Here is a 27526-nt window from a genome sequence, read left to right on the forward strand (position 1 = left end):
TAACGGTAACAAATGTCAACACAGCTTTACAGGAAGTGGTGCTTGCGCCGAGTTGGAACATGACAAGTTAAAATTGTCGACCAAACAGTCGGGACAAGAAGCTCATCTTTTGACGGTACAGTAACAATTTCAGAATACGTATCACCCGAACGTTGCGTTACGTATGATCCCCGATAAGTTAAACGGTACAAACGGGTGCTAACGTTAGCAAACACCGTAGTTTTCTCCGTGGACAGAGTTGTTTGTGCTCACTGATGCATTTGTAATTGCGACACAAATGCAAAGACTTTCGATTTGGGAGCATGTTTGTTCCTTCAGCTTGTCGTTTATCGTTTTTGTTAGAAAGTGACTTCAGGGAAACTTGCTGTGTTTCGAAAGCATAACTTATATAAAAAATATTTTAGATTGTTGCGGTGAATTTATTCAACTGTTATTGAATTAATGTCGCATTTAAACTTGAACTTAAACTCTGATTTTTGTCCACATCAACTATGACCCCCGTAACCTGTTATTTAGTTCCAAATATCGGGAGATGGACATTAGAAGGCGTACACCATGGGGGAAGCTGGTCAAAGTGGATTCCAGTGCATCTGAAGTGCTGCTTTTCAACAGAGAATGCACCATAGGCCGGAAAAAGGGTACGAGCTTTATGTTGAATAACAGATTTGCTTCAAAAACTGTACAACTCCAGTATATTTTGTGTTTTGCTTTGAATTTGCCACTTATTACCGAAAGACAACTGTCTGTAAAGCAGACATCTCTGTCGGTGTTTGACCCCCCCTTCCTATCTCAAGAAACAAAGCCTTCAGTCCAGCAAACTTAAGACAGCCTGTTGTGGGTATAACAAAAGGCATCCATTGAGAACACGCGTGCAGAATTTTAAGTAGGCATTTTTTTGTATGGGCCTGCATTTCATTGCTTTGTTGTTGAACAGTTTGTGGGGGTCTGTGCTTTTTGCTATGCAAAATGTCTACCCTTAATTGGAGAGCCTGCCAGTCTAGACATGAGTTACAATGAGATGGCAGCTCAAGTTTGGGGGGGAAAAACTATTTTTTTCTTCTTGTACTTAATTATAGAGATTCAGTCAGAATAACTAAATAATAATATAATAATAATAATAAAGCTTTTGATAGTGACTGTGTCTATTGTGGGAGCATTTACAATGGATTTTAGTACATGCATTTTTGTGATGTGTTGTCAGGATGTGATCTGGCCTTTCCTACCAATAAACTGGTCTCAGGGGAGCACTGCAAGATTGTGCAAGATGAAAACTCAGGGCAGGTGTTGCTTGAAGACATGAGGTATGATAACTAGTCAAGCATTCATACTTTACAACATTAGAAATTGGCGCCTGTCCTAATTTCTATTTGCCTAACCAATATCGGATGATATTTGCTTTCAATACAATGAAATTTGGAAGCTTGCCTGTTGTCAGCATCCCTGTGTGGATTATCTGCAGGTACTGCTGTTTCTTCCCAAATATGCATTTAATGTTAATTGAAGACTCTAAATTGTCCTTGTTTATGCCCTGTGATTGGCTCAGTTCAGGGTGTACCTTGCCTGTTGCCTAAAGTCAGCTGAGATAGGCTCCAGGATGCCTTCAACAACTGAGATGAGATCTACAGAAAAGTATATTATATGTATAACGACAATGATAAATAGTGATACTAATATTTTACTGAATAGTGTCAATCAAAAATAAGTATTATTACATTGCCAATAAGTAATTTCAGAGAAAAACTAGCAAGCTGTTTGACTAACCAACCTTTGATAATCTCAAAAGTAATACATTTATTTAGTTCAATGACATACATATATTTGCTTCCCTTTAGCACCAATGGTACAGTGATCAACATGGCCAAACTGGTCAAAAAACAAACTTGCAGTCTTCAAAATGGTGACGTCATCTACTTTGTATACAGGAAAAATGAGCCTGAACAAAGTAAGTTTTTTTTTTCTCATTGTACTCCATATTTTCTTGTTATTCTCGATTTTTGATTAATACGAATTAAAAACTGATATCTTCTTGCAGATATTGCGTATGTTTATCACACAATCAAAACAGAGCCTGTCGATTTTCATGATCATCACAGTAAGTAAAGTCCCGGTGTGACATGCTGTATCTTAGAACATTCCCAAGAATACTTTGAAGTAACTTTCCGATCTGCATCTGATCATCAGACATGTCAGCCCAGAGTCCTTCTTCCCTCACTTCTTCTGAGATGACGCTGTCCGTGGAGCCTGTCATGCTCACAAAAGCGCCTCGGGATCTTAATCAGGAAGAACCTCAGCCATCCACTTCTACATCCCACCTCTGTTTTCAGCAACCTTTTACACCCGGACCGCCATCAGCCAGAGCATGTCTTAACTCTGGTGGGTTTTACTGAAATACTGCTTCAGCATACTCCTGTGTTCGGTTAATTGAAGACTACCTCGCCCATAGTGGTGAATGTTTGCCTCTCTATGCTGTGGGGTTGACTGTCGCCACATGTTGGTGTTTAATGCTTTCATTGAACGCGTTGTGTCACTTCAAATGTACATTAACTTTACTGTTTATGATGAGAGCAGCTCAGATTATGTGAGCCTATAAAGCCTATACACATGAAATCTGACGCCTGATTCTGATATTTCTTGTATCCTAAGTGGGCTCAAAAAAGTCTCGTTGTGTAAATCCACCCTAAACACAATTTAGCAAAATGGTAAAACTATTTAATGCAAGGATGAAGTCTGTTAATATCTTTTTGAAATTCTGTCTCAACAGATAGCCACTCTAGTGATGTTGTCCAAACACAAGAGAGAGCCCTCAACGATTTGGAGCCAGAATGCAAGAAGCGAAAAACTGGTGTGTTCGTTGCTAGCCTATATCCGCACGCACACACAGTTTAATGAAAAATATATTCATTAATTATGCATACTGACTTGATTCAACTATGTGTAATTTGTTTATCTGGTGACCATTACAAACTAGCTGCATTTTTTATTTTTAGAAGGCAACTTGTCTCGCATATTGATTGCTTTCTTTTATTTCCAGAGATAGCACCTTCAGCCATTACAGGAACAACGTCGCCAACTTTGTCATCAAGTGGAAGTCTTACAGTCCAAGCACCAGCGGAAGAGATCAAGACAGATAGGATGGAGGAATCTCTGACTTGTATTATTTGCCAAGACCTTCTATATGACTGTGTCAGGTAAAACCTGAATTGCGGTTTGTGCATATTTCCGTATGTGCTGAAAAAACAATTGCTTCCGTTAGCCTGCAACCCTGCATGCACACGTTCTGTGCTGCCTGCTACTCGGGCTGGATGGAGCGATCTTCTCTTTGTCCTACGTGCCGCTGCCCAGTGGAAAGGATCCGTAAGAACCATATCCTCAACAACTTGGTGGAGGCCTACCTCATCCAACACCCCGGTTAGTATCAAGAACAATTAATATACTGCACAGTTGCTTGTCGTGTTAAAGCCCGACTGATATGGAATTTTTGGAGGCTGATGCCTATATTTTGACTAGGGGAAAAAAATACACGTTACAGAGTAAGGGGCCAATTTTAATTTTAAAAATATATAATAATCTCTTTTTTTGGTCCCCTATACAGTACATAGAATGAATGACAAATTTCTTTTATTTTTCTCCTTTATTTTTAAAGTACAGTATTATATAGAGGACACACAATAAAATGAACTCAAAGAAACACAAATGTACAATGGCTGAAAGAAAGTCCCAATCAAAATGTGGTTGTACAACTTCTTGGAATGCAGTGAATTAAATTGAATACTTAAGTACTTTAATAACATTTATGAATACCTGCAATTTAACCACAGTTTTAGTTTTAAAGGCATATTTTTCAACTGTGTGGTGTCTGTCTCTTATTTATACGGATATTCAAAATGCAGATTCATGAATGTAACGCATTTTTTTTTCTTTCCACCTAATTTAATTTAGTGCAAAGAAAGTGTGATCATCTGTTTTACAGAAAAGTGTCGGAGTGAAGAGGACCTGAAGAACATGGACAGCTGCAACAAGATCACTAAGGACATTTTGCAGCCAAAAGTTGAGCATTGTTTATCCGATGAGGAGGGCAGCTCGGACTACCTTTTTGACTTCTCTGACAATGACAGCGACACCTCAGACATTAGGTATAAGTTTTGGGTGTTCATCAGCTTTATATTTGATTTGTAAATTCTCTTTAAATGTCACCTATATTTCGACACCAAAGGAGAAATGACAATCGCTAAATGTGTAAATATCCTCGCTAAATGTAGTCAAAAAAATGACAGTGACAGAGTGCAACGATTTCTGTTTTGTTTTTCAGTCAGCCTCTAATAATGTGCAGACAATGTCCAGGCTATAGGAAAGAGGTCGGTCAGATGCTGTTTGCCACAGGCTCAAACTACTGGCTTCCGGGTCTGCCGGTCCCGCCTTCTATGCCTCCATCTCTTCCACCTCCAGTCATACCAGCTGAAAATGACACTTCTGCAAAGTCTTTCGGAGACGAGCCCTCAACGTCATCTGATAACCCAGCAGGTATTGGCAAAGATAATTTCCTTGAACCTTTGGGGGAAAAAAAGGTCATATCTCTGTCACGGTCTGCAGCTCCAGACTACCGCTGTCAACCTCAAGGCTGTCATCTTTTTTGTACCTGCTGCCTGCAGCCAATGCCAGACAGACGGGCCGAGTTGAACAGCCAGCAGCAATGTAAGTAGTGTATTAGAAATGTATTGCACCAGTATGTACAATACATGAAAAGCTACGTTTTAATGGCTTCAATATTAAACGGGCCATTGTGTACTTTTGCAAGTAACACTTATGTTAGGGTTTTTCAGATTATCCTTATCGTATGATTATGTTGGAATGCAACCGGTAATAAATAAGATAGCTGTCCCATCCTACACAAGGTCGTAAAACACCCCCTGATATGTTTTGACTAGAGCACAAGGGCTTCCTATTCAGCCTACTCTTACCCCCACTCTGTTTCTCTTAATAAATATGCCCTTGCAGGAGGGAGAGTTTTAGACTTCACTCCTTCAACGTGTGAGCTCTCCACCTGCAGGTGTCTAAAAGGACTTACTTGTCTCCCGTGTGGTTCTTGCAAAATAAGTTGGAGTGAGCGAATCTCTAACAACTTAAGTGTGGATGGTGCAGGACCATTTTTGCTCTCAAGTATTGAAGACTAAAATTTACACAGAGCTGGTTGTGAATCGGGATTGTCTGATAGTTGGGATTTTATGCAAAATTGGTGAGTGACTAATGTTGTCATGTCCCTCCAAATTGCCACAAAATGGATGCAAAACAATACGGTGATTGTGTTGCATTGAACATAAAAACAACCAACTGTTGAGTTTTTCAGTGAATGACGGAGCAAATCTTCCAAAAATAAAAAAATGCAAACGTGAATTTGCAAATGCTGAGCAGTGAATGTGCAGGGAGTCATTGCCATCCGCTATCTATGTTGAGTGAACAGGAAATGAGTGAATAATTCAAGCAGAACAGCCAGTTTTTCCCTTTTTCAATTTTAAGATTTCTTTCTTTTGCTTTCACTTTGTTAAAAACCTGTTTATGGGTGCAATCAAATTTTCATAATCGCTGTATACTGCTTTTTAATACAATGGTAGGTAGCGTGCCATTTTTTGTGTATAAATTTATTGTTCTGTCCAGCGTGCAGGTGTGATGTGTTGTTTGTTGGCAGGTTTGCGGTGCCAGCGTCCTTTTTGTCACATTTATTGGGGTTGCCAGAGGATTGGCTGTCAGGGCTGCCTGGCTCGATTCAGTGGTATGTATCTGTTTTTGACGACATATCAATCTGCTAAATATTTGCCATATGCTCCTTTCATAAAAACATGCCAAAAAAAAGTGCATTTACTTCTTAAATGTCTAATGTTACAGTATACAACACCTGCTTAGAACATGAATGTACTGCATTGTACATGCTGTATATTTTCACAATAATAAGATTTTATTATGAGCTGAGGAGCTTCATAATGTAAATGCAACTCAAGTTGAATAAAATAATAATAATGGAAAAAAATGCACAACTGTCAATCACCTGTATGTGCTAACCAGATATATTGGACTCTTCCTTTTCTTGCAGAGCTCAATTTGACAGACAAATGTCTGGATGGTGTGCTGAACAACAATAACTATGAATCAGAGATCCTAAAGGTGACATTTACTCATCTTAATTGATTTCCAAATCGTTACTGCGGCTGTAGTCAATGCTTCCTGTTGTACCATTACATGAGCAATACAATGCAACTTTATGTAGACGTGAAAGAAGCACAAATCATTTTTACGCACGTACTTTGAAGTGGACTCTGGAGACTTGCATCAAACTGGTACAAGAGGTCGCTAGTGTTCTCCTTTGGTGTTTATTTTCAAGTTACGGTAGTTAATAGTTTACCTGAATCATTTTATGAATAGAAAGTTGTTTCATGTAATGCTATAACCCTTTCCAGACTTAGTGAATTAAAACTTTTTGTAATGAAATCCATAATTGTAATTGCTAATGTGTGCCTTCATGCTTGCGCCAGAACTACTTGTCCTCCAGAGGCAAGACATGGAAGGATCTACTCAAAGAGGTTCTCCAGGACTTGCAACAGGGGAAATTTTGCCTTTCAGGTGATCCTTTGAATCATGCTCTATTTTTGTTTGACATTATCTGTCAAGAAAAGTCATCCACATGCCACCATCTCCTTAGATCACCACATTTCTGCAAATACAATCCTTTGTGTGTGCTGCGGCCTGATGGTCTTCAAGGAGTTGGCGTACAAGTACAGACAAAATATTCCTCCGTCTGAACTACCAGGTCAGGTTTTTGTGTGTTATTGTGTGTTTACATTGTGAGGACACATTACTGAAGTCCTCAGACATACAAGAGGACACCACAAATATAATCCCAAGTGCAAATGCATTTTGATCGGAACCTTAACAAAATGTTACCTTGGATGGTTTGGGCTTTGGAGAGCTTTTAGTACGTTTATGTTGATGCATATAGTAAATGAACACGACAAACGCTGTACCCATACCACATCGAATCGGATTGCAATTCCTACTGTGAAAGTTGACTACTTGTAAACCTCTAGAAATGAAAAATCTCCCTTCCTTCAGCTGCTGCATTGTCTCGTCCCAACTGCTACTGGGGACGTAACTGTCGTACACAAGTGAAAGCCCATCATGCAATGTAAGTCATATATAACATATAGTGTAATTTACCTGTGTCTCCCCTGACATTACATCTTTTTCTTCATCATGTTGCTTTATTATTACTTTAAGCATTTTGCATGGGCGATGTGCGAACTAATTAAAGTCCTTGCTTTTTATTCAATGTACCACTAGAGGGGGTGCTTGTATTAATGTGGGTCTTATCCACCACGTGGACAAGCCTGGACAAAATGCTTCCTTTAGTCACTGTTGATATTGTGGCCAAAATACCTTATGTATTTGTTCATCATGTTCATCATTTATCTTGATCTCAGGAAATTCAACCACATATGTGAGCAGACCCGCTTCAAGAGCTGAGCGAATAAACTGGTATTCAATTTGCAGCAGAATGGAGACGTGTCTCATCTGGTAGCTTTCTGCCTGCTGGAATTGACCTTTATAATGCACACAAAAAAACATTATCCATTCAAAATGGAGTCTTATATAACATACAGCTATATGAAGAAGTGTCATGCACATTACATTTTAAGCATGGAAAAAATATATATCTTGACTTCAGTCACTAATGGCTTGTACATTTTTTTTTTAATCTAGGAGTAAACCAGCGAACACCTTTGCTTAGATTATGGGCAAATGTGTGTTTTATCTTCTAGTCCTGATGTAAACCTGCTGTATTGTATATCGTTTGTGATATTACTGTCAAATGAAGTGCCTGGCTTCAAATTGTGCACACTCATTGCAAAAATGATGTAAGACACAGCTTTTATGCATATCATCAGAGTATAGCTACCATCATAGTGTAGTTCATTACATAACACGACAATAAAAGTGATGCTCTTTCGGTTTATTTTGTGCTAGATGCAAACTGCCATGGGCAGTGATTAATGTGCATCAGCGTGTTGCTGCATAAGTACACACAAGGTTGCCATGTAATAAAGGCTAAGCTGCAAGTAGCCAGGAGTGCTGCATCATGCTGAGGCTGGTGTTAGGCTGAAGTTGATTACTTTGACAATAGTTTTGTTCTCTCTGGGCAAAAAGCATAATCAGCAGAAACTATGTCTATTCTAAATAGAAATATATTCTGTTTACCAGATGCAGTTTCTTCACATTGCTTATAATGCAAGTTATGTTCATCAGAGGTTTTGTTTGATATTGATATGTTTGGTTTGTGAGAAAGATTGTGATAGTTTAAATGTTATCTTGTTTCTCAGGTTGATGATGATGCTGCTGTAAAAGTAAATACTATCTCTTGTTTAGCAACTAGAAAATATACATCGTGTTTGTGACAAATTATCTATACTTCTCAGCCAGGAGGCAGTTTCCAGTAGCTCCACATTATGCAAAAATGCATCATCATTATAAAATGTTTCTGAAAACTGTAACTTTACTAGTCACCACCAGGTTGTTCTTATTAGAGATAGGACAGGTAATAGATTCAAAAGGCCTTAAATGTTAAGAAATAAGTAAAATATGTGGTTTTCTTCCAACATTTGTTGGTGTGTAAAGTCCAGGACAACATGAAGAAAAGTGAGAAGAAACTGTTAAACAGTCTAGCTGGCATCCAGTCAATTGAGTATGGACTCTTAATCACCTTGTGTTTGTATTAGTTAACCAGGAAAAAGTCAGATTTGGTGTTTAGAATAAAACTTGGAGAAGATTTGCACAAAATTCTTTCCTTCATGCAGCGTTATTTTGTACGCTGTCCTCAAACATAATAACAAAAAGCACACATTTTTTTCTAAATAATGTATCTATATGGACCCATAAATTGGGCAGTTATAATATCCTGCGTCATTTTCATTCAAGTGCAACCAATAATTGGTGTGTTTTTAACCTTCAGGTGACAATATTAACATCCCTGATCCGGCGTGTGAACTTATTTTGAATGCACATTTTCTTCTGCCACAGGATTTAAATTAGTCAAGGCGTTAAGGTTTAGTTTTGTTTATTTTACCCCCTTAGTCATGGTGTATGGTTCATTCGAGCATTCCATAGCAGCTCAGACCCTCTGCACAAGTCCAGTCGATCCCCCGACAGAAGGGCTGAGTTTTAATTATTCCCCACCGGTGATCTGGGCACTCTAAGCCAACAAAGAGAACCAAGCCGCTCCAATCAGGAATTGGTATTAAAGAGGCTTTGGAGTAGTACTTTGCAGTTGCCCCAAAGCGGGAGGTATATTGTAAACTAGCAAAAATGTTTACTCACAGTGTAGAAAGTTTTTTACCTACTGGAGCTGGGTGGAAGAGCCATTGCTCACTGTACCTCATAGCAGCGCCCAGGAATGGCTCGATTGGACGGGCATTTAAGATGCCTTCACTCGATAACAACAAAAGAGTCTCAGTAACTTTAATATTTGAACTGTCGGACTTTACTGTGCCATGAAGCCCCAGTTGGATGCTGATAGAATACGAGACAACTATTTAGCATCATTCCCTTGTGTTGTACTGTATTGGCATAGCTCAGATTGTTTTTCAGATGGTTCTAATTTGTCTTCATAACATAGAATTAAAAACAGTATATACTGACAAACTGACTTGTTCCTGTCCTATTTGCAATATGTCTTCAATGCACACTATCACCAAACATTTCCACATGAGAATGACAGCCTTTATTAAAATTTCATATTCATTTCACATGTGAAAGTTTTATAAATACTATAGTGATTGCTATTTTTTTCCACTAGATTTGTCTACTGATGTACATATATTTTACAGTATTTTGATTTCCCTTTTATAATCCAGTAAAAGTATGTTTGCAAGCAATAAATGCATGTCCTATTCTTTGTGGAACATTTTTGGGAAATGAGGATTGTGGGGGGGGAAGACTTAGAATTTTATGACGATGATTTTACTTAATACAAAATCCACACTGAATGAGTTATTGAAAGCTATTGAAGTGTGATGGGTGTAATAATTCCTCAAAATGCATAAAACTGACAGGAATCTGCTTTTAAAAGTGCTCCTAAAAGTTGGGGTTTTCAGAAACACATTTTTCTGCGTCACAAGCATTTTTTTTTTTTTTTTAACCTCAGCAATAAGGACCTATTGAGCAGCATTTGGAAAAAAACAATATATTCCATAAAGTAGCAATCAATTTGCAAAAGTTGATTTCTTCCATTAAAGTAGGTAACATACAAAAGAAAGGGCACAAACGATGGTTCAGGAATGCTTCACTGGCCCACCAGTCTTTTCAGCATTTTCAAGGTCACATGTGGTTGGCCACACTGCACAACACAGCAGGCTGGCTGTGTGGCAACTGGCAGTCATTGATGGTGTTTGGTTCTGTCATGGTGGTAGGTGTATTGGAAGGGAATGGACAAACCCCACCCGACACCTGACTCCCCCATGGCCGCCACTCCAGTCTGACCCTCTCATTCTGAGGGCTGAGGCTATAGGTGACACCGGCAGGTCTTCTGCTGTCAAATGTTCCCTGAACCAGTCCATTCTGAATGGTGGTGCCAGTGGTTTGGCCCAGGTGCTCAGCTGAGACCAGAGGTTGCCGGTCCTCTTCCTCAGAGATGGCAAACACTGGTACATTTATGTGATCGCTCTCCCCTGTGAAATCACGCCTTTTTGTTGCCTGCTGCTCAATGGCAGCCTGGATGCAGGAAGAAGAGACAGAGTTGGGCTCTGGTTGGGAGCTCTGGGTGGGATTGAGATTGGTCTTGCTGGTAGGCTCCGCCGTCCCAGAGAGCAGACCAAAGTAAGGCCCTGCGAAGCGGGAACGCCACAGGTTGCTCGCCGAGTTCAGGCGTCGCTGCCTCTGGGCCGCCTGAGCAAGTGGATAGGAAGCATTGCTGATGGATGAGTCAGAGATGGTACTCGTTTCAGTCTTGGTTGCTAGGTGAACATCTGAGAAAACCTTCCTGTTGTCAGACCCCAAACTGGGAGGTGCCTGGAATTGTAAGAGACAAGAGTAGTATGTTGTATGTAAAAACACAGCAATGGTTCTGGTACTGACGCTGTTTATCAGTTTGGTGAAGGGACTAGTAGAGTTCCAGCTGCACCACTTCTTATGGAGTTGCGGCATTGGAGGGAGGAATTCCTGGAAGGTGCGTACGCTCCACGCTCTTGGTCTGGCACAGCTACCACTTGCATTGATGGTAGGACCAGAAGGTGAAGAGGTAGAGTCAGGTGGGGGACTGGGACCAGTGTCACTGTGCCTCAGGAACCGCTCTCTTTGCTAAGACAACAAAATGGCACGTGAGTAATATATATACAATTCAGGTAGGAAAGTTGTCCAAGGAGCAATTGATTCTGTATTTGTGATCAAATGAAGTAAAGCACATCAAGAACTAAGTCAAATATCAGTTGGAACGAGAAAATGAAAACTAGCAATTTAGCCATTTACTTGCATGCACACAAAGCAACAGAAGCTAATGTTAATGTTTTGAGCCGTCATTTCCATCCATCATCCATCCATCCATCCATCCATCCATCCATCCATCCATCCATCCATCCATCCATCCATCCATCCATCCATCCATCCATCCATTTTTATGTTTGAAGTTGAAATTACAAGAGCCAAGTGGGATTTTTGCTACCTTGCAGCAGTTGTTTGGGCAGCACAATATACAAGACACAAAACAAGGGTTGAAAAATCTATTATGTAGCACAAATATTGGAGGTGGCATTATGCCCAAACATTCAACTGCAGATACAATGGTCAATGACCTGTACCGTGCAAAAGACTTGTGATTGAAGGAAGCACGCATCTCTAGTAACGAGGTTGGACATTAAGATCAGAAAGAAGTGACCGCACTGATCTTTTTTGAAACTATAGCAATTGCCAATCCAGCACTATCACTAACCTGACTCACTTTGTCCTGAGACCTTCACTTCTCCGTACAGGCTGTTTTGTACTCTGTATTTTATGAATGGATTATTAAGAAGGAAGTGCACCAGTGTGCTTGGCATGCTCAATGAAAAAGACGGCCAACTGAGTATGTTTGGCTCACAGTCAGATTCATTATTTATTAAGCCTTTTAAAAGTGTCAAATGAACAGAAGGTGCCTTGAACTATTTCAATTGCTGTGTTTAACAGAAACAGTTAAACTTTGCTGAACCCATGAAATCACTAATAGTCATTTCCGTACATTGGGTTTCAATTACACTTGTGTTTTATTTACCTTCTGACCCCTTTGGTAATAAAAAAAAAAAAAAAAAAAAAATGTTGATTGATAGACTTCTATTTCTGATACTGTATGAAGATACATTATATACTAAATGTATATATGTATGCATATGTGCATGTATATATGTATGCATGTGTGCATATATATGTGTTCATGTGTGCATGTATGTACGTATGTAGTATGTATTTATGTATACAAGTACATATGTACGATGTACGTACAACAACTGTCATTTTCAGTCAACTGAAAGTGGCAAAATGGCCACTGCTTGAAATGGGTAGAATTTGCTTCTTATTTTATATCCTACAAGTGCAATAACTTGGTCGAGTGAATATCTTGCATAAAATTCCATACAGATGTGATATATCAACTTCAATTTCCATGATGAACATGTGATGCTAAACAATCCAACAATCTAGTTTACTGTTGAAATGATTCTGAAGCTATTAATTATTCAATTCAGCTTCATTTTCAAAGTCTAATTATGATTGACAGGCTGGACGTGTGCATGCTACATTATCCTTCCTGATCGGTCAGCTGCTATTATTCCGGGGAGGGTGAAGGTTTTAGGGGTTGCACCCATCAATGGGAGAACAAGTCCAGAATAATCCTTCCCACAGAGTCACTAACAGCTAGCTTTGTCTAGACAAGAATTAGCTGGGGGTTTAAATAAAGTGTTCCTCTGGTCGCCAAAGCACCCAGAACACAATGAGTACTTTTAGGTTCGATACCCCAGGTGACAAATCAGCCTCAGACCAGAGTTTGCGTGAGAAATCCCCGAATATGGGAGGGAAAGGGGTAAGACATGGAAGATCTCTGTTGAATTAAGGGCAATCGATGGAATGTGTTGGTAACATGCAACATGTTTTCAAAGAAAAAACATGGTTCCATACATTAATTCTTGGCTTGATAAAAAGGACAGATACCCCATCAAGAAAGTCCAATTTGTCACCTCGTTACCACCGTTAACCAGTGCAACTTTATATTATATCCAGGGGCGTCTACATCGAGGACACACACAGACAGACCACACACTGTGTGCCAAAGCATGCATGCAATACACGCACACACAAACACACGCACACACAACTGCTGCTGGGAATCTGGCTCTGTAGATAATACTCCATTAGCCCAGGCGGCAGAAAAGCTTGCCAGTCCTTCAAAAAAGCTGCCAGAACTGTTTATGCCAACGCTTATTTCAGGAGAACACAAAAGCAAGCACGTTTTCCTCACCATATAATGACAGTGTTTTCTCATTGAGGGCTGCAGAGGGGTTTTTAATAAGTTTAGGCACATGTAAGCCAGTACCATTGTGTGAGTCTTTAACCCCTACCCCACTGAGGGGGCGATCATTTGCCACTGTTGGCAAAGGTAGCAAAATGCTCGTTCACATCAGGGTTTTTTCAAATGTTTGCCAAACGTTTGCTAACAGTTTTAGTGTTTTTTCTTTTCGCTAGGATGGTTTGATCGTGGAAAGTGGCGAACAACCTTGAACGAATCCTGACAAAGGCAACATTTGCTACCTTCGCACTCGTAAATGTTTGCCGCTCAGTGGGATGGGGGCCTAAATATAAGCGCTGGGTCAATACACAGCCACAAACATGAATATGCCTTTAGAGGGACGCTGTGTAGAATGTTTGTGATGACATTTTGCTTGCACCTCTGCTGAAGAAACTGTGGTAGGCTTATGGCGTGTGGTCTCTTTGTGGCATCATAGTGCTTCAAACTTAGGTTGTTGCATTTATTAGTGAACCACTAGATGGCACAAAAAAGGCCGAGAATCAGATTGCAAAGTAAACTGGCATAGGTGCCAGCTCACCCAAGACTCTAAACTAGGAATGTCAAACTCTGGCCCGCGGGCCACATTTGGCCCACAGTGTAATTATATGTGGCCCGCCAAGACAAATTCTGCATTGACTATGTGTCAACACTAAAATTACCAATTGTCTTCACCAATAAAGCTGCTGCGAGCAAGTTTTATTACCATTTATCTTTTTTAAAAATGTAACAGTTTTTACTAGTCTCTGATTTCAAAACTAGTTATTCATCAGTTTGTTGCGTAGACTATACTGTATATCAGAGATGCCCAAGTGCTCAAGAGCTCCTATCCAGCTTGTTTTAGATGCATCCTAACTTGGGGACCCCTGCTGTATATAATATTAGACGTTCGTACATCTATTTGGGTCGACAGTCACAATGGTCCCCCGAAGGAAACTATGACTATAATGTATACTCACTTCATCAAGATCTGAAATATGTGATTCAAGGTTAAGGCTGCAAATAACCAATCAGAATTCAGATAATGTGTCAGTGTTTTTCACGCTATGTCTAGAAGCCATACTGCCATGAAAGCAGGTCTTACTGTGCGTGGGGAGAAGGATGGACTATTTGGGCTCGGTGCTGATGAAATGATGAACACCTCATCTGGACCAATATCAAGCTCGGCCAAACCATTGGAGGAAATGTCCAATTCTCTATTCTGGGAAGTGTCACCACCAACACTCACTGAGGAAAGAGTTAAATATCATGCAGAAATATAATATAATATAGCATATACAAAGAAGCATTTTTTTCATTCCTTTCAAATCCTTTTCAACCTGTATTCAATTGTATAAACCACAAAGACGCTACTGTATTTAATGGTCAAGCATTAGGGTTGCTGTTGTGCCCCCTCAACTGATCATTAGCAAATTGCAGAATTCATGTCGCCAAACAACCATTCAGACTCATACTTAAGGACAATTTGGTGGTCATAGGTCACACTGGTTGTTCTCACCTGTGTGCGGTGGGCTGTACTTGTTTGCCTGATCCCTGATCAACTCCTGGTTGGGATGACTCTCAGCCATCGGTTGCAGCTCACTTACCTCCACCCTAATGTTCTGAACTGCCTCTGGCACCTACAGCACAACACAGCAGGTCAAACTGAAACCGCAAAACTGGCGACAACAATGCTTTAGGGTTTCTGTATGGTGAGTTGCTCAACACAACATAGTAACCCTTTGAAAGTACTTTTTTTGGTTTTGAATATTCAATGCATGTTTGAGCAAGTGAGAGCATTAAAAAAATGTGGCACGACCACTCAGTTTATTCTCTGTTAGACAAATACGGTATTGTTTTGGCTGAATTCAACTGACCTAAGTAAAGCGAGGAAACAACAGAAAAAAAGGGTCGAGTTGTGTATGTACCTCAGTGCTGGTGGATGTGCAGGAGCTCTCTCTTTTCAGACACAGTTTGGGCCTGTAAGTAAAAACAATTTCATTCTTTTTTTCCCAAACGTTTCAAGTGTCTTTGTTGTTTTGTGTATGTAATCGGATTCACGGCAGTTTCATTGATTGGTAAAATGAGATTCCTACACCATTTTCACTATTAACAGTAGATACAGTACACGTCTAATTTGATTACACTTAGACTAGGTGACATCTACGGCAACTACTAACTAATGGGGTATTTTCGATAACATTGTCAACATAACTGCCCATCTATTCACTCATTTTCAGTTGCGTTTTCATCCCTTTCTTAACCCTCAAATGAGCCAATGAAGCATGCTGAAATATTTGAACAAGTACCCTCTTATTAAAAATTGCTCTTACAGCTGAATGAGTCCATTACCAAACACCGGTCAACTGAGGGGAACGCCTGCTGCGACTCTTTCCCACCTTTGGCTGTTTTCTTACCAGAGGGGGCCTTGGGCGTTAATCTCAGCACCACTATGCAACAGTCAAGACCTTGCCGCTCTCATCATCTTCTACTGATTTGTGGGAAGTCGTTTAAAATAATAAGAAACACTTCAAGAGGAAAAGGCTTCCACGGAGGCTGCTCGTGTGCTTAAGCTTTCATTAACATGCATTTCCTGCCTTTCAAATAACTTGGCTTGTTACTGTTGATTGTGGTTTCATTTTATTGAACATGTGCTTTGAATTTCCTCATCATAAATAGTTTGAACCTGAGGAGTTACCTGGCAGATTAAACACACTGGCCCTGATTTACTGAAGTGCTCAAAAGAGGATGCAAACTTGTCTTTGCACACAAACTGATGTGTTTTGCCTGTTGTGGAAGGAGTATAATTGCTTGATTTAGCATACAGAATGCAATTGATCAAATTTGACACAAATTGCAGTGGCTGATAGCACATCTGTGATTGGCTGTCGGCCAGTTCAGCGTGTACCCTGCCACTTGCCAAAAATCAGCTGAGATAAGCTGAACTAAGGAAATGCCATACAGAAGATGGATGGATGGAGCCGTAAAAAGAACATGTGAAACGCAGGTGTATCACAACCACCAGATTAGTGCGGGGGAAAAGAGAGACGGGAAAACTTTTTCATCTGTGGAAACAATTTTGAAATGCCACTGAAAACGATTGACATATACCACCTTCGATTTAGGGAAGGCGTTCTGAAGCTTCTGAATGATCCAAGGCTGGTGATCATGAGAGACGACTCATGCATACTGATTATTGCAAAGGGCTGCCAGTTTAATATTCACTTCAGAAATAAAAAAATTGCTCATATTACCTGGAACTATCGTTGTTGAAAAATCAATGATATGTGAAGACTCTCATTATGTTAATCATTTCTCATAATAGTTTAAGGATGAATTAAGTAAGTTGAAAACGGATAACACTATACAACACTTTTACAAATATAAACCTCTGCAAATATTAAAATTTTACCTCCACAACACCAAGAATATCACAATGTTCTATTCCTGGCGAGCTATTTTTAGAGAAAGTAAGAGGGATACCCGTGGTCCTTTGAAACTGAACTGTGCCCGAGGGAACCGTGTTGGTGATCCCTGATCTAAGGGCTGACTTGGAGGCAGTCACAAGAAGGAGTCATGCCCTATCTACTTCCTTTCAATTTAGCAATGCAGTATATTTTGGTGATTTCAGCACACTGTTGCACTGGTGGTGGCTTCTCCCTGAGCAGTTTGCCAGCTGTACTGTCCCATATAGCAGCTTATGTAGCATGGGCACATACATCCAATTGCCAGGCACTACGGATGAGTTAAATCAAACAAAGCATGGCTTTTATGCCTTTGCTGTTTTTTCCAAAACAATCACAATCAATTTATCTAAAATTCAAGTTGATTTTTGCCACTTCCAATTCAATCACTTTAAACTTGCACCATCGGAACTGCCTAAAGTGCAAAACGCTGTTTTAAATACTGAGCTGCTTGCCACTTCTTATACCAACAACCTACGTAACCGGTGATTAGAGTAAAAGTGCACGCAGTTTATCACACGAAATTTGGAATCTTATTAAATAAGGTGCACAGAAGCATTATGAATTCTTTTCAAGATGCTGACCTAACCCTACACTTTCCTGGCTCTGGCTCAGGAGGGCAAAAAAAGCCATCTTCTTCAAACTAATAGTATTACAAACCACTTAGCTCCCACAGTTTGTATATCATTTTTAATCATGTTGATCTCTTTTTAAATGATTTTATTATAAGCGTATGTCTTCATAATGTGTTTTTCTTTCTGTAATGCTTTAAATGTTTTATGTAAGGCACTTTGTCTTGTACGTGAATGTGCTCTACGACTAAACTTGCCTTGCCTATTGTGTCTTGCGATGGACAAGCTAGTAAATTATACCCCTTGACTATATGACAATGCTACTGGCACCAAACCCAATTTTCTTTCTCCTTGTTGTGCATTTTTCACCTCAGTTCCCCGCCCATTCAGTTTCAGGCGGCCTGTTTTGAGTGCAAGAATTGAGGCCAGGTGCTGTACCTTGAATGCCCCACTGATTATGGTGAGAAAGCTTCACATCAAGAGAGCCGCACTGCTGCTGCCAAACCGAACTAATCACCACATCACGAACTGGGACTTCCAGCTGAGTCAACATAACACATTTGTGTATGTGCTAGGCTGAGGATTTACTATTAAACCAGCACACTTTCAACCATGGAAGAAAAAGAGATGACTTGTTAAAAAACAAAAATAAAGGTGTATGTCACTATCGTGTTTTCTAAATTAACAGATGTTACCTGAATATGCCGCAGAGAACACTGGTAAGTATCAAAGTGAAGAAGGCAGCTCCACTCACAGCAGCCAGTAGAAAGTCTACCTTGGCAGATGTGGAAACAAAGCTTGCCCGTTCCCCACCTGGCTTGGTCAAATTGTTGTAGTGGAAGAGAAGGGCAAAGCCCCGACCCCAGTGAGTGGTTGTGATGAGCTCCATGATTACCTCTACCATCTCCTGATTAGAGCCAAACACCAACTGGCTGCTAGGAGGTCGGTTTGACCCACAGAACCTTGAGGAAAAGGTGATGAGATCGGAGATATAAAGGACATCATGGGGACAGGCGTCAAGCCCTGACTGCTGCGTCTCAGGGCTCACAGGTGTCGTGTCAGTGGATTGTGGCAAAGTAACCGTAGTTGTGCTTGGCATGGAACCAGGGTTGAGGTTCATGCCAAGGCGAGAAGGGGAGGCCGTGTTGATGGCCTTATCTGCATTTGACACAACTCCAGGATGGAGAAGAGAAGCCGTAGGAGGGAATGTAAGGCTATAGGAACCATCTATAGATCTTTTGGCTGAGTTTGACACTTTGGTTGACTCTTCGTGGACCACCACCGGCTCCATCTCACTGTCTTGAGATGACTGCTGAATCTCTGGGGCATCCCTCTGATCGATCTGATCACTATTTTCTGATAAAGGCTCATCCAATGCCAAACTGCTCGGGGCATAATTCAACTCATCGCCATCCTCCTCCTCATAACTAGAAATAACTGAGTACTGTGGGGAGGGCTCGTGGCTTTCAAAAACGTCAAAGTCAAATATTTCAAGGATAAGCTGATAATCCACAGGTACAAAAAACTGCCAAACACAGTGGGTCCCAGAAGAGTAGTTGTAAGGGAAGCCAGGGGAGAGTATCAGTCCTTGTGCATCCACCACATCCACCTTGGCTCCACAGTCAAAGTACACCTGCAAAAAAGATTATGAGAGTCAAACCCCTTCCCGAATGTTGGCTAGTTCTGAGGCGCATAAAGCTATGTTCAACAACTTGGAAATGAATTTGAAGCAATGTGAATAATATTGCGCTAACTAAAATCAAACTGTTACCTAAAAACATGCCAATACTTTTGATGGTAGCGCTTTAAAATCACAGCATCACATTTATGTTACGGCGTCTGTACAATTTTGTATTCAAGGAAAGCATTTTGGACTTGCTTTAGCTCTTTTTTTCCTGCAGATCTTTGAATGAGAAAGTTTGTCTGCTTTCCCGTAAGAGGAAGAATGCTTCCTTTAAGTGGTAGGACATGTTTTTATATATTTTACCGACAACTGTTTTAACAAAATGTACAGTAAACTTTATACTGTTTACCATAAAGACTGAATCTAGTCATTTTCTCTCTCAACAAAGCATATACAATGATCTACACGGGTAACGTGAAAAGTTTGGATACCACAAATCATTTCTTTTGGGCTTAAATATTTGACTGTTAATCTACACAAAGAGACGTTGTTTAATGGAACTTCACCAACCTCAGTTTGTATTTACAATTTTACTAAGCATTTTGGCTATATTACCCTCCTAAAGATGATTAATGTTTTTTCAATTTTGGTCACAGTGTTATTAAGTTCTCAATGTCGATGGTACAAACAACCAGGTTATATCATCAAATAATACCCTTGATTGAAGTCTAATAGTTTCTTAATATAAAGCAGCTTGGAACTGAACTATTCAACTGTTCTGCCTTTATATTAAGGCTCATGGCGGGTTGCTTGGGTGACCTGAGGGAGTTTTTTTTTTTTTTTTGAACACGCTTGCAGTAATTCTTCACAGGTGGTTGGGGAAGGAGGGAGACCTGGGGTCTAAGCAAAGGCAGATGTGTGGCTGGGCCAGGGAACAAAACATCAGCCCTTTGTAGGAGACTTTGTGTTTATGAGTTTTCAGTTAGTCTCACTTTTGGTCCGTGGGAATGACCCAGATCGACAAACCCCGAGACCAGACAGGTAACAAACAATGTGTAATTTAGACTGGACTAAAGAGGACGGACGGACGGACAGGCAAGCGGGCGGACGGGCGGATGGATGAATAAAGGCATACTCTATCAGACCGACCTGAGAAAATAATTTGTGTTGGGGAGTGGGAGAGGGTAAAGGGAAAACATGAGTCTCGAGTTATAAATCTAGATAGGCAAATTAACAATCTCTCAGTAGATACAATTTAACAGAATGGCGAAACACTTTATCTGCACTTCCACCTGCCTTAGCTCCCGTATATTGTTTACCCCAGTGAACGAGAAGATAGCCTCCCTATGTTTACAACACGGAACAGGACCTGACTGTGCCATGTGTTTATGCACAAGGGCTGCATGATATTTTTCTGCCAAAACTAACATTACTGTTTTCCCACTTCTCACTGTCCAGTTGATGGTGAGATAGTTTTGTGGCTTCATGTGTAGTACCCTAAGTGGAAGACTGTTCACCTAATAGCCTTTATGGGTTCAACTCAGCCTCAGTTACACAGTTACCCAGCTACACGCCTGGAGTGCTACTGAGTGGGCAGTGCAAGTGCAGCATGTCATGCTCTAATGCAATTGCCTCCAAATGTCAATTACTAAAGTTATTGACTGAGAAAAACTTCAATTAGGGGAGGAAGCTGATATTATTGATACATTTTCCCCAAAGGAACTCTTGGTTACGCTCTGCAAATATTTAGTTTGTACTTGTAGTCAACAGTTTTTTTTTTTCTATTTGTTTGGCTACACCACCTCAATAAATTTGATTGAACAATTATAATGAATGACATTTTCAGTTTATCACACTAATATCTCATTTACTATTTGAGAATTATATAATTTTTTTGTAGAGTACCTCCATTGTATGAGGGGGGGGTTAAACATTTGGACATATAATCGTTTACACACTGTGTTTAGGGTCATTCATAATTTTCATTGTGAAGTGCAGTATCATTTAAATCATTTGTCTGAACGTGAGAAGAGAGTATAGACCCAACACTTCACAATTTATCTTTTTTTTCTCATCTTCACTGCCTCTCCAGCACACCCTCCAAGAGCTCCGAAAAGGGTGGATACAATAGATATATAAAAAATATATCTAATTTAATTGCAATGAATGAGCTAAGAATACATTGAGATTGCTTATTTTGCAGCAGGAAAATTGTAATTATTTCATTACGTAATAAAAATGTAATTTCTTCAGGTACACGTTAAAAATCGTAGTAAGATAGACATTGCTTCAATCAACAACCATATTGCACATCGCACATTTTTCCAAATATCGTGCAGCCCTAGTGCATAGGCACATACAAGAGTCAGATCCTGGTAGTGTGGGAGCAAGCTATTTCCCTCCAATGTTACCTCATTTGTGAAATTCATACTCTGGGCAACAATTTAACCACACTTTGATTCAGAATTTCCAATATTGCATCGGTAACAATCTATGTAGTCATGCCATAAAAGCCAGTTGCATTGAACTATAAGCCGATTTGAGTCTCGGAGTCTTTGGAGCAAGGTTGCGCAATAGGGTGAACCTATTCACAATGTGTCAAGAAGAGGAGTATAGTGGTTCCATTCTAAAGCTGAACTAGACAACCTCTAGTAAGTTATTCAATTGAATGATCTTAGTTTTCATTTTTACTGAGTATAGCTTTTAAAGAGGTTAAAAATGCAAAGAAATGTTTAAATGAAGAGAATGTATTGTCTCTCCCACTGTGATAGGGGAGCTGGGAGGTCCCTTGCACTGGGATGTGCATGGTAGACTACACATGAAGGGGCCCCAGAGTGCAACAGTGTCCAATGGAAATGGGACATTCTTATAATGCCAAACATCTTAGTTCCGTTACATCACAGGCCTCTCTACTGGCCGGCCGCTAATTATTCAAAGATGCCTTTTCTCATGGCACAACAATGGGCTGCAGTGCCGTTTTGGTGAGCGATAATATTTTAATGAAGTGATGCTAATCAGTTGAAGGCAAGCTGAAAGTTTATATAAGAACCAACAGGTCATTGCGACCCAGTTGTGAGATTGATGGGCTGGCTCCTCTGGATGGATGGATGGATGGATGGATGGATGGATGGATGGATGGATGGATGGATGGATGGATGGATGGATGGATGGATGGATGGATGGATGGATGGATGGATGGATGGATGGATGGATGGATGGATGGATGGATGGATGGATGGATGGATGGATGGATGGATGGATGGATGGATGGATGGATGGATGGATGGATGGCTGGATGGATGGATGGATGGATGGATGGATGGAGCTCAACTGAAAACAATTATGTGAAAAGGCTAGACTTGTTAAGTGAAACCTAGGACGAGCTTGCCGTTGGTGGGCTTGACAAGAGGCAATGTGTTTAAATCTTTATTTTAGATCATTACGTATTAAAATCTGAAGAAATACATTTAGTCAGTAATGAGGCTCATAAAAGGATGTACCTATCGGTAAAAATGAAAACAATAAAAATAAAATGTGTATTGAATGTAAAGCTGGTATTAGAAAAGCATTGGTATAATTCTAAAGACAAAGAAAACTATGGCTATACGGTATTGGACCTCTGACTTAATAGGATTAAGCCACACGTCGGCAATCTGACAGTCTAAATGTTTGGCTGCAAAAGGGATTTTTTTTTTCTTTCACCACCCAAGCTGACGACACCACTGTGAAAACTTTGCAACATGAGCTGGCTTTTGCTGAACCACACACACTCATCTGGCTCATAAACAGGCTGGCGGGCCTCTCAAAAGGGGGCAGGAATCCTCACCAGGCCTGTTTACTGGAGGAGAAAAGTGGCACTGCTTCACAGGCTAGCGCTTCAGCAGCAGCAGTCCGTTCAGAACATCAATCACGTTGTTTTTTTCTTCAGTGATTGCTCAGGACTGCATAGCACCCAACTAACTTCAAATTTTGTTAACCTCTTTTCTTTATCTTTTAACCCCAAAAAACATTTGCATTTTGACAGTAAAACTTACAAGAAATAAATCATAATAAATCTCAGCAGGAACAAATACAAAATGTTGTACTGTTTATACACATTGAAAATGTATACATTGAGTGAATTTGTAACTAATAAGCTAAAACTGCTCAAAAGCTGTTTTAACTGTGCTTTAGTGTCAATTTCTAACGAAACTTTTTCTACAATAAATACTTCCAAGAAAATTGTGTCATTATATATTGAACTGATTACCTGATCCTACATCAGAAATTTGGACGTATCAGATGATTCCAGAAATTTGGAGAAATTTAAGTAAATTAAGCCACACACCAATATTTTGTGTATCTCCTTGCAATATGCCAATATCAGAGATGGCAGAAAAGATATAAAGTCTTACAGCTGTGGTAAGCACAAAAACACCTTTTTAACACACACACCTCGCCTGTGATGTCAGTGGGCATGTCAAGCTCGGAGTATACAAACAACCAAATTAAGCCCTGGCATTTCCAGAGTCGCCCTCGGTGTCCACTCAGGAGAGGGAGAGTGCGGGGGAGACAGAGGGACAGGGAAAGAGTGAGTGAGTGAGTGAGTGAGTGAGTGAGTGAGTGAGTGAGTGAGTGAGTGAGTGAGTGAGTGAGTGAGTGAGTGAGTGAGTGAGTGAGTGAGTGAGTGAGTGAGTGAGTGAGTGAGTGAGTGAGTGAGTGAGTGAGTGAGTGAGTGAGTGAGTGAGTGAGTGAGTGAGTGAGTGAGTGCACGCGCGCGAGCGAGCGAATGAGCAGATGCAGGTTCTGCCTTTCATGACTGCAGCATAAACCTATTAACATATTTTCTTTAGGAGCTTCTACTGCTGTGGAAATGAGCCGGTGAAACCCTGTAGAGAGTAGTTATCATTCACACACATGGTTAAAAGCAATTTTCAGAAATTGCTTCCAGATCTCTGATTATAACCTACTGTATCTACACAACACAAACAACACTTCCACTGAAAATCTCTACTGTGTAGTTCCATACTGTTCTCGTGGACTTAAAGTTTGCAACATCATCATCATACAGATCATTATTCTGTCTTTTGTGTCCTCCTGATGACAGTGTTGAAATAAAGGCAATTGTGGTTTTGTATCTTATGTCAATTTTAACCAAATTATCAAAAAAGAATGGATGGATGGATGGATGGATGGATGGATGGATGGATGGATGGATGGATGGATGGATGGATGGATGGATGGATGGATGGATGGATGGATGGATGGATGGATGGATGGATGGATGGATGGATGGATGGATGGATGGATGGATGGATGGATGGATAATGATGGATGGACCGACGGACGGGACGATCCCATCAGTGGAAAGGGTGACTCTTGATGGAAGTCCCCTAAGGATTTCTGCCGAGGCTTATCCTTTCGATCAAAAAATCGATAGATAAAAGAATTTTGCTGCAGATACAGGACATATGTTATAATTAAATTCTTCATTGAATTCTATAAATACAAAATCTATCAAATATGCATTAGTTTACAAACACTAGCACCATCTACAGGAGGGGAGCCTGTGAACTTTTGTTTTCATTGTTGCAAATTTTCAATTATCTCCCAAGCCTTCCATCTTAGTCTGTTTCTTGCTCTCTCACACACACACTATGTCCAGTATTGCATCAGCCGGTAATTCATGGAGTGACACTGCTAGCACTACTAATTGTTACATGGTGCTTAAACAATGTCAAATTTTGCGGGTCCATTTCAGTAGTTGATTAAAACATATTTCATGCTCCAGTGACTATTTGCATGTGGGCTTTGGTGAAAGCAATCTAGAGAATGTGTGCTCATGGTAATGAAGCAACATGTCACCCAGTACAACACTTTGTCTCATTGATGTGTCTTTGATAGTTTTTGAACAATGGAGCTCTGTCGCAAAGGGGAATCCATCAGACTCTGGATGCACTTGTTAGTCGCTTCCACTCAAGCTTGGATTTGGCCTCGTCAGTAGATTTGCTGACAATAGAAACACTATATAACGCTGAACTTGTGTTCACAAAACAGATTTATATGATGCACTCACAATGACCTGGATGGGTTTAAAAGAAAAAAAAAAAGTCTGCCTCTAAATTCCGACTATTGTCTTCATGACACAAGCTATCAACTCAGTGTCCTATAGCCTTTCCAGGATCACTTCATCATGTACTAAGAAAGTAATGTTACAAACCTCTCTCTTTTCAAGCGAGATGGTATCTTAGTGGCCTATTCATGTTCAACTGTGAGAGACTGATTTCAGTTCATTCAAGGGAGGAATCATGACAAACAAAGTTCACTCAGTTCAACTGGGGATGAATATCCCCCTCAATTGTAAATCAAGCATTCAGACAACCACTGCAAGGCATCATAACAAAATTCACTCTCAGTACATACGTATCCCTGAAATAAAATGAACTGACAGTGACCACCGTTTCTTTCTGATGGGGATTGAGTAAATCCAGAGCTTGTTTATGCTGTTCCAAAAATCAACTTAATACAAAAGGGGAGCAGTGGACAAAGCCATCATTTAGCATGCCCCCTCAGGCAGAAAATTGCAAAGATAGTGAGAACCCTATACATACCGGAACTAAAACTGCTGCTGAGCCGCCATTGCCCATCAGCGGAAAGGACGACTCTTGACAGATGGAAACCCTCTAAGGATCTCTGCCAGGGTTTATCCTTTGGTATGTCGACACCAGTAAACATGGAAACATTAAATCTCTAACACATAAAGCAAACTAGTGGAGGAGAAAGGACCTACTTTTGAAGCAAACTGTACATCATGAGACAAACACACCTCCATGTTTGTCTCATCATCAAACCCTACGTACAAGTATTTAGTGACAAACGAAGGAAAATGTTGAAAATGTAATTTAGGGCTATCGCTATCAATATATATTTAGAATTGATTTTTTTATCGATTAATTGAACAATCAGATACAATTTTATTCATATTCAAGTGTAAAAGCACTTTCCTTGATTTACTTTTCATCACAAATATTTTGTTTATTATGTATTATTTATTAATTAAAAACAACATCTAAACTCAGAGTTACGTAATATCACACAAGAAAGAGTTGTTGTTTTCCAAAGTAAAATCAGAAAATGTGGGCAATGTTTTGTTGAAACTGTCTCCTGAGATTACTCAATCACTAAAATATGAGGAGATTTGACAATTGATTTGTTGTTGATTAATTGTTTCATTTTGACATCTCTCATGTGATCTCGCAATGTAAACAAGTATTATTATAATTCCAGAGTGAGCACCTTGAGCCAGATCCCCATCAAAATATATTTAGTTCTTTGTCTAAAAAAAAACAATGTAGTTTTTAATCTGAGTAGTTTTCAAGACAACAAGAGTATTCTTTGAAATGACAATTCAAGTGACTTTTTTTCAAAAAGCGAAACAATTTGTCTTGTGACATTTCACCCCACCCCCAAAAAAGGACATTGACTATATAAAGCTTAGTCTGGCATCATAGCTGTGAGCACGCTTGACCCAATTGCTTAAATGACTCAATTAAGGAGTAAGATTAATAAAATATGCAATGAAGTGGGAGAAACCCATATTTAAGCCTCAAGCAGTTTGTAATTTCTACTTTATTGTTTTAACCTAATAAAATGTTAGAGATTCCAAGTTACAAACACTTCCAACTTAAGTGGCAACTGGCTCGGTGACAAAGAAATGTGACTCAGAGATGACTCCTTACTGTTTACACAATTGTTGAGCAGAGACAAATCTTTTTTAAACGCAATGTTTTGGAGCTTGTTACAATTAGGTGTGCACAACATTAAACTGTTCACATTACAGTTTTCATTTCATTCAGCAAATAAAACTTTGGATTCTCCTGCTCAAATATGGAGTAGGGAAATAAAACAATAATCATAATCAAATTCATGAAAGTGTTGGCAATTTTAGATTTTGTCAGCATGCTCCGATAGGATTGGAATTCAAATTATGCTGGCACTGACACTGATTTGCAAAGAACTATAAGAGCATTCATAAAATGATGGGATCTCACATTTTGAAGACTAAACTAAATAGAAATTGATTTAAACGCGCCACTTAAGCAAAACTCACGGAAAAAGCGTTTTCCTATGTAGTTTCTCAATTCAGCGTGAATTTACTTCATGACCGCCTGCACACTAATCCTCAAACTACAGTGCATTTTTTTTTTTAAAAAAGCACAGAATACATGAATATTATCTTTTGAGTAAGTGTCTTGTTATTAAGATAGCAGTTGTAATTTCTGGACTTGGAATGTTATGAAAGAACAGACAAGCACTGAAAATGAATTGAGACAAGTGCTCT

The 27526-nt window shown here is 39.8% G+C and overlaps 2 protein-coding genes across 2 annotated transcripts in view; one reads left to right on the forward strand and one right to left on the reverse strand.

Annotated features, from left to right (window-relative positions):
- Positions 1–9684, forward strand: chfr (checkpoint with forkhead and ring finger domains, E3 ubiquitin protein ligase). Its single transcript, XM_088375389.1, has 18 exons — positions 1–115; positions 517–638; positions 1202–1301; positions 1833–1942; positions 2033–2092; positions 2182–2373; positions 2762–2842; positions 3032–3188; positions 3254–3408; positions 3971–4133; positions 4310–4521; positions 4591–4692; positions 5684–5767; positions 6086–6156; positions 6525–6612; positions 6692–6799; positions 7102–7174; positions 7470–9684. The coding sequence occupies exons 2-18, from the start codon at positions 533–535 to the stop codon at positions 7510–7512; spliced, it is 1905 nt and encodes a 634-aa protein (XP_088231515.1). The 5' UTR covers positions 1–115; positions 517–532; the 3' UTR covers positions 7513–9684.
- The window catches only part of LOC148398241 (uncharacterized), an 18465-nt gene continuing 554 nt past the window's right edge, over positions 9616–27526 (reverse strand). The window contains exons 2-7 of the mRNA XM_088375388.1: positions 18278–19215; positions 15475–15526; positions 15066–15186; positions 14652–14794; positions 11116–11337; positions 9616–11049 (exon numbers count right to left, since the gene is read on the reverse strand). Coding sequence (XP_088231514.1) covers positions 10360–11049; positions 11116–11337; positions 14652–14794; positions 15066–15186; positions 15475–15526; positions 18278–19215 — 2166 coding nt within the window. The 3' untranslated portion in view covers positions 9616–10359. The remainder of the gene's footprint in view (positions 11050–11115; positions 11338–14651; positions 14795–15065; positions 15187–15474; positions 15527–18277; positions 19216–27526) is intronic.

This window comes from Syngnathus floridae, chromosome 5 (assembly GCF_059516105.1).
Source record: "Syngnathus floridae isolate MCC-2025c chromosome 5, RoL_Sflo_1.0, whole genome shotgun sequence".
In the NCBI taxonomy this organism is placed as follows: Eukaryota; Metazoa; Chordata; class Actinopteri; order Syngnathiformes; family Syngnathidae; genus Syngnathus; species Syngnathus floridae.

Coding starts and splice junctions, on each gene's coding strand:
- chfr (XM_088375389.1), top strand. CDS start 533: ATGGACATTAGAAGGCGTACACCATGGGGGAAGCTGGTCAAAGTGGAT. Junction 1,943..2,032: donor GAAAAATGAGCCTGAACAAA/GTAAGTTTTTTT, acceptor ATCTTCTTGCAG/ATATTGCGTATGTTTATCAC. Junction 3,409..3,970: donor CTACCTCATCCAACACCCCG/GTTAGTATCAAG, acceptor TCTGTTTTACAG/AAAAGTGTCGGAGTGAAGAG.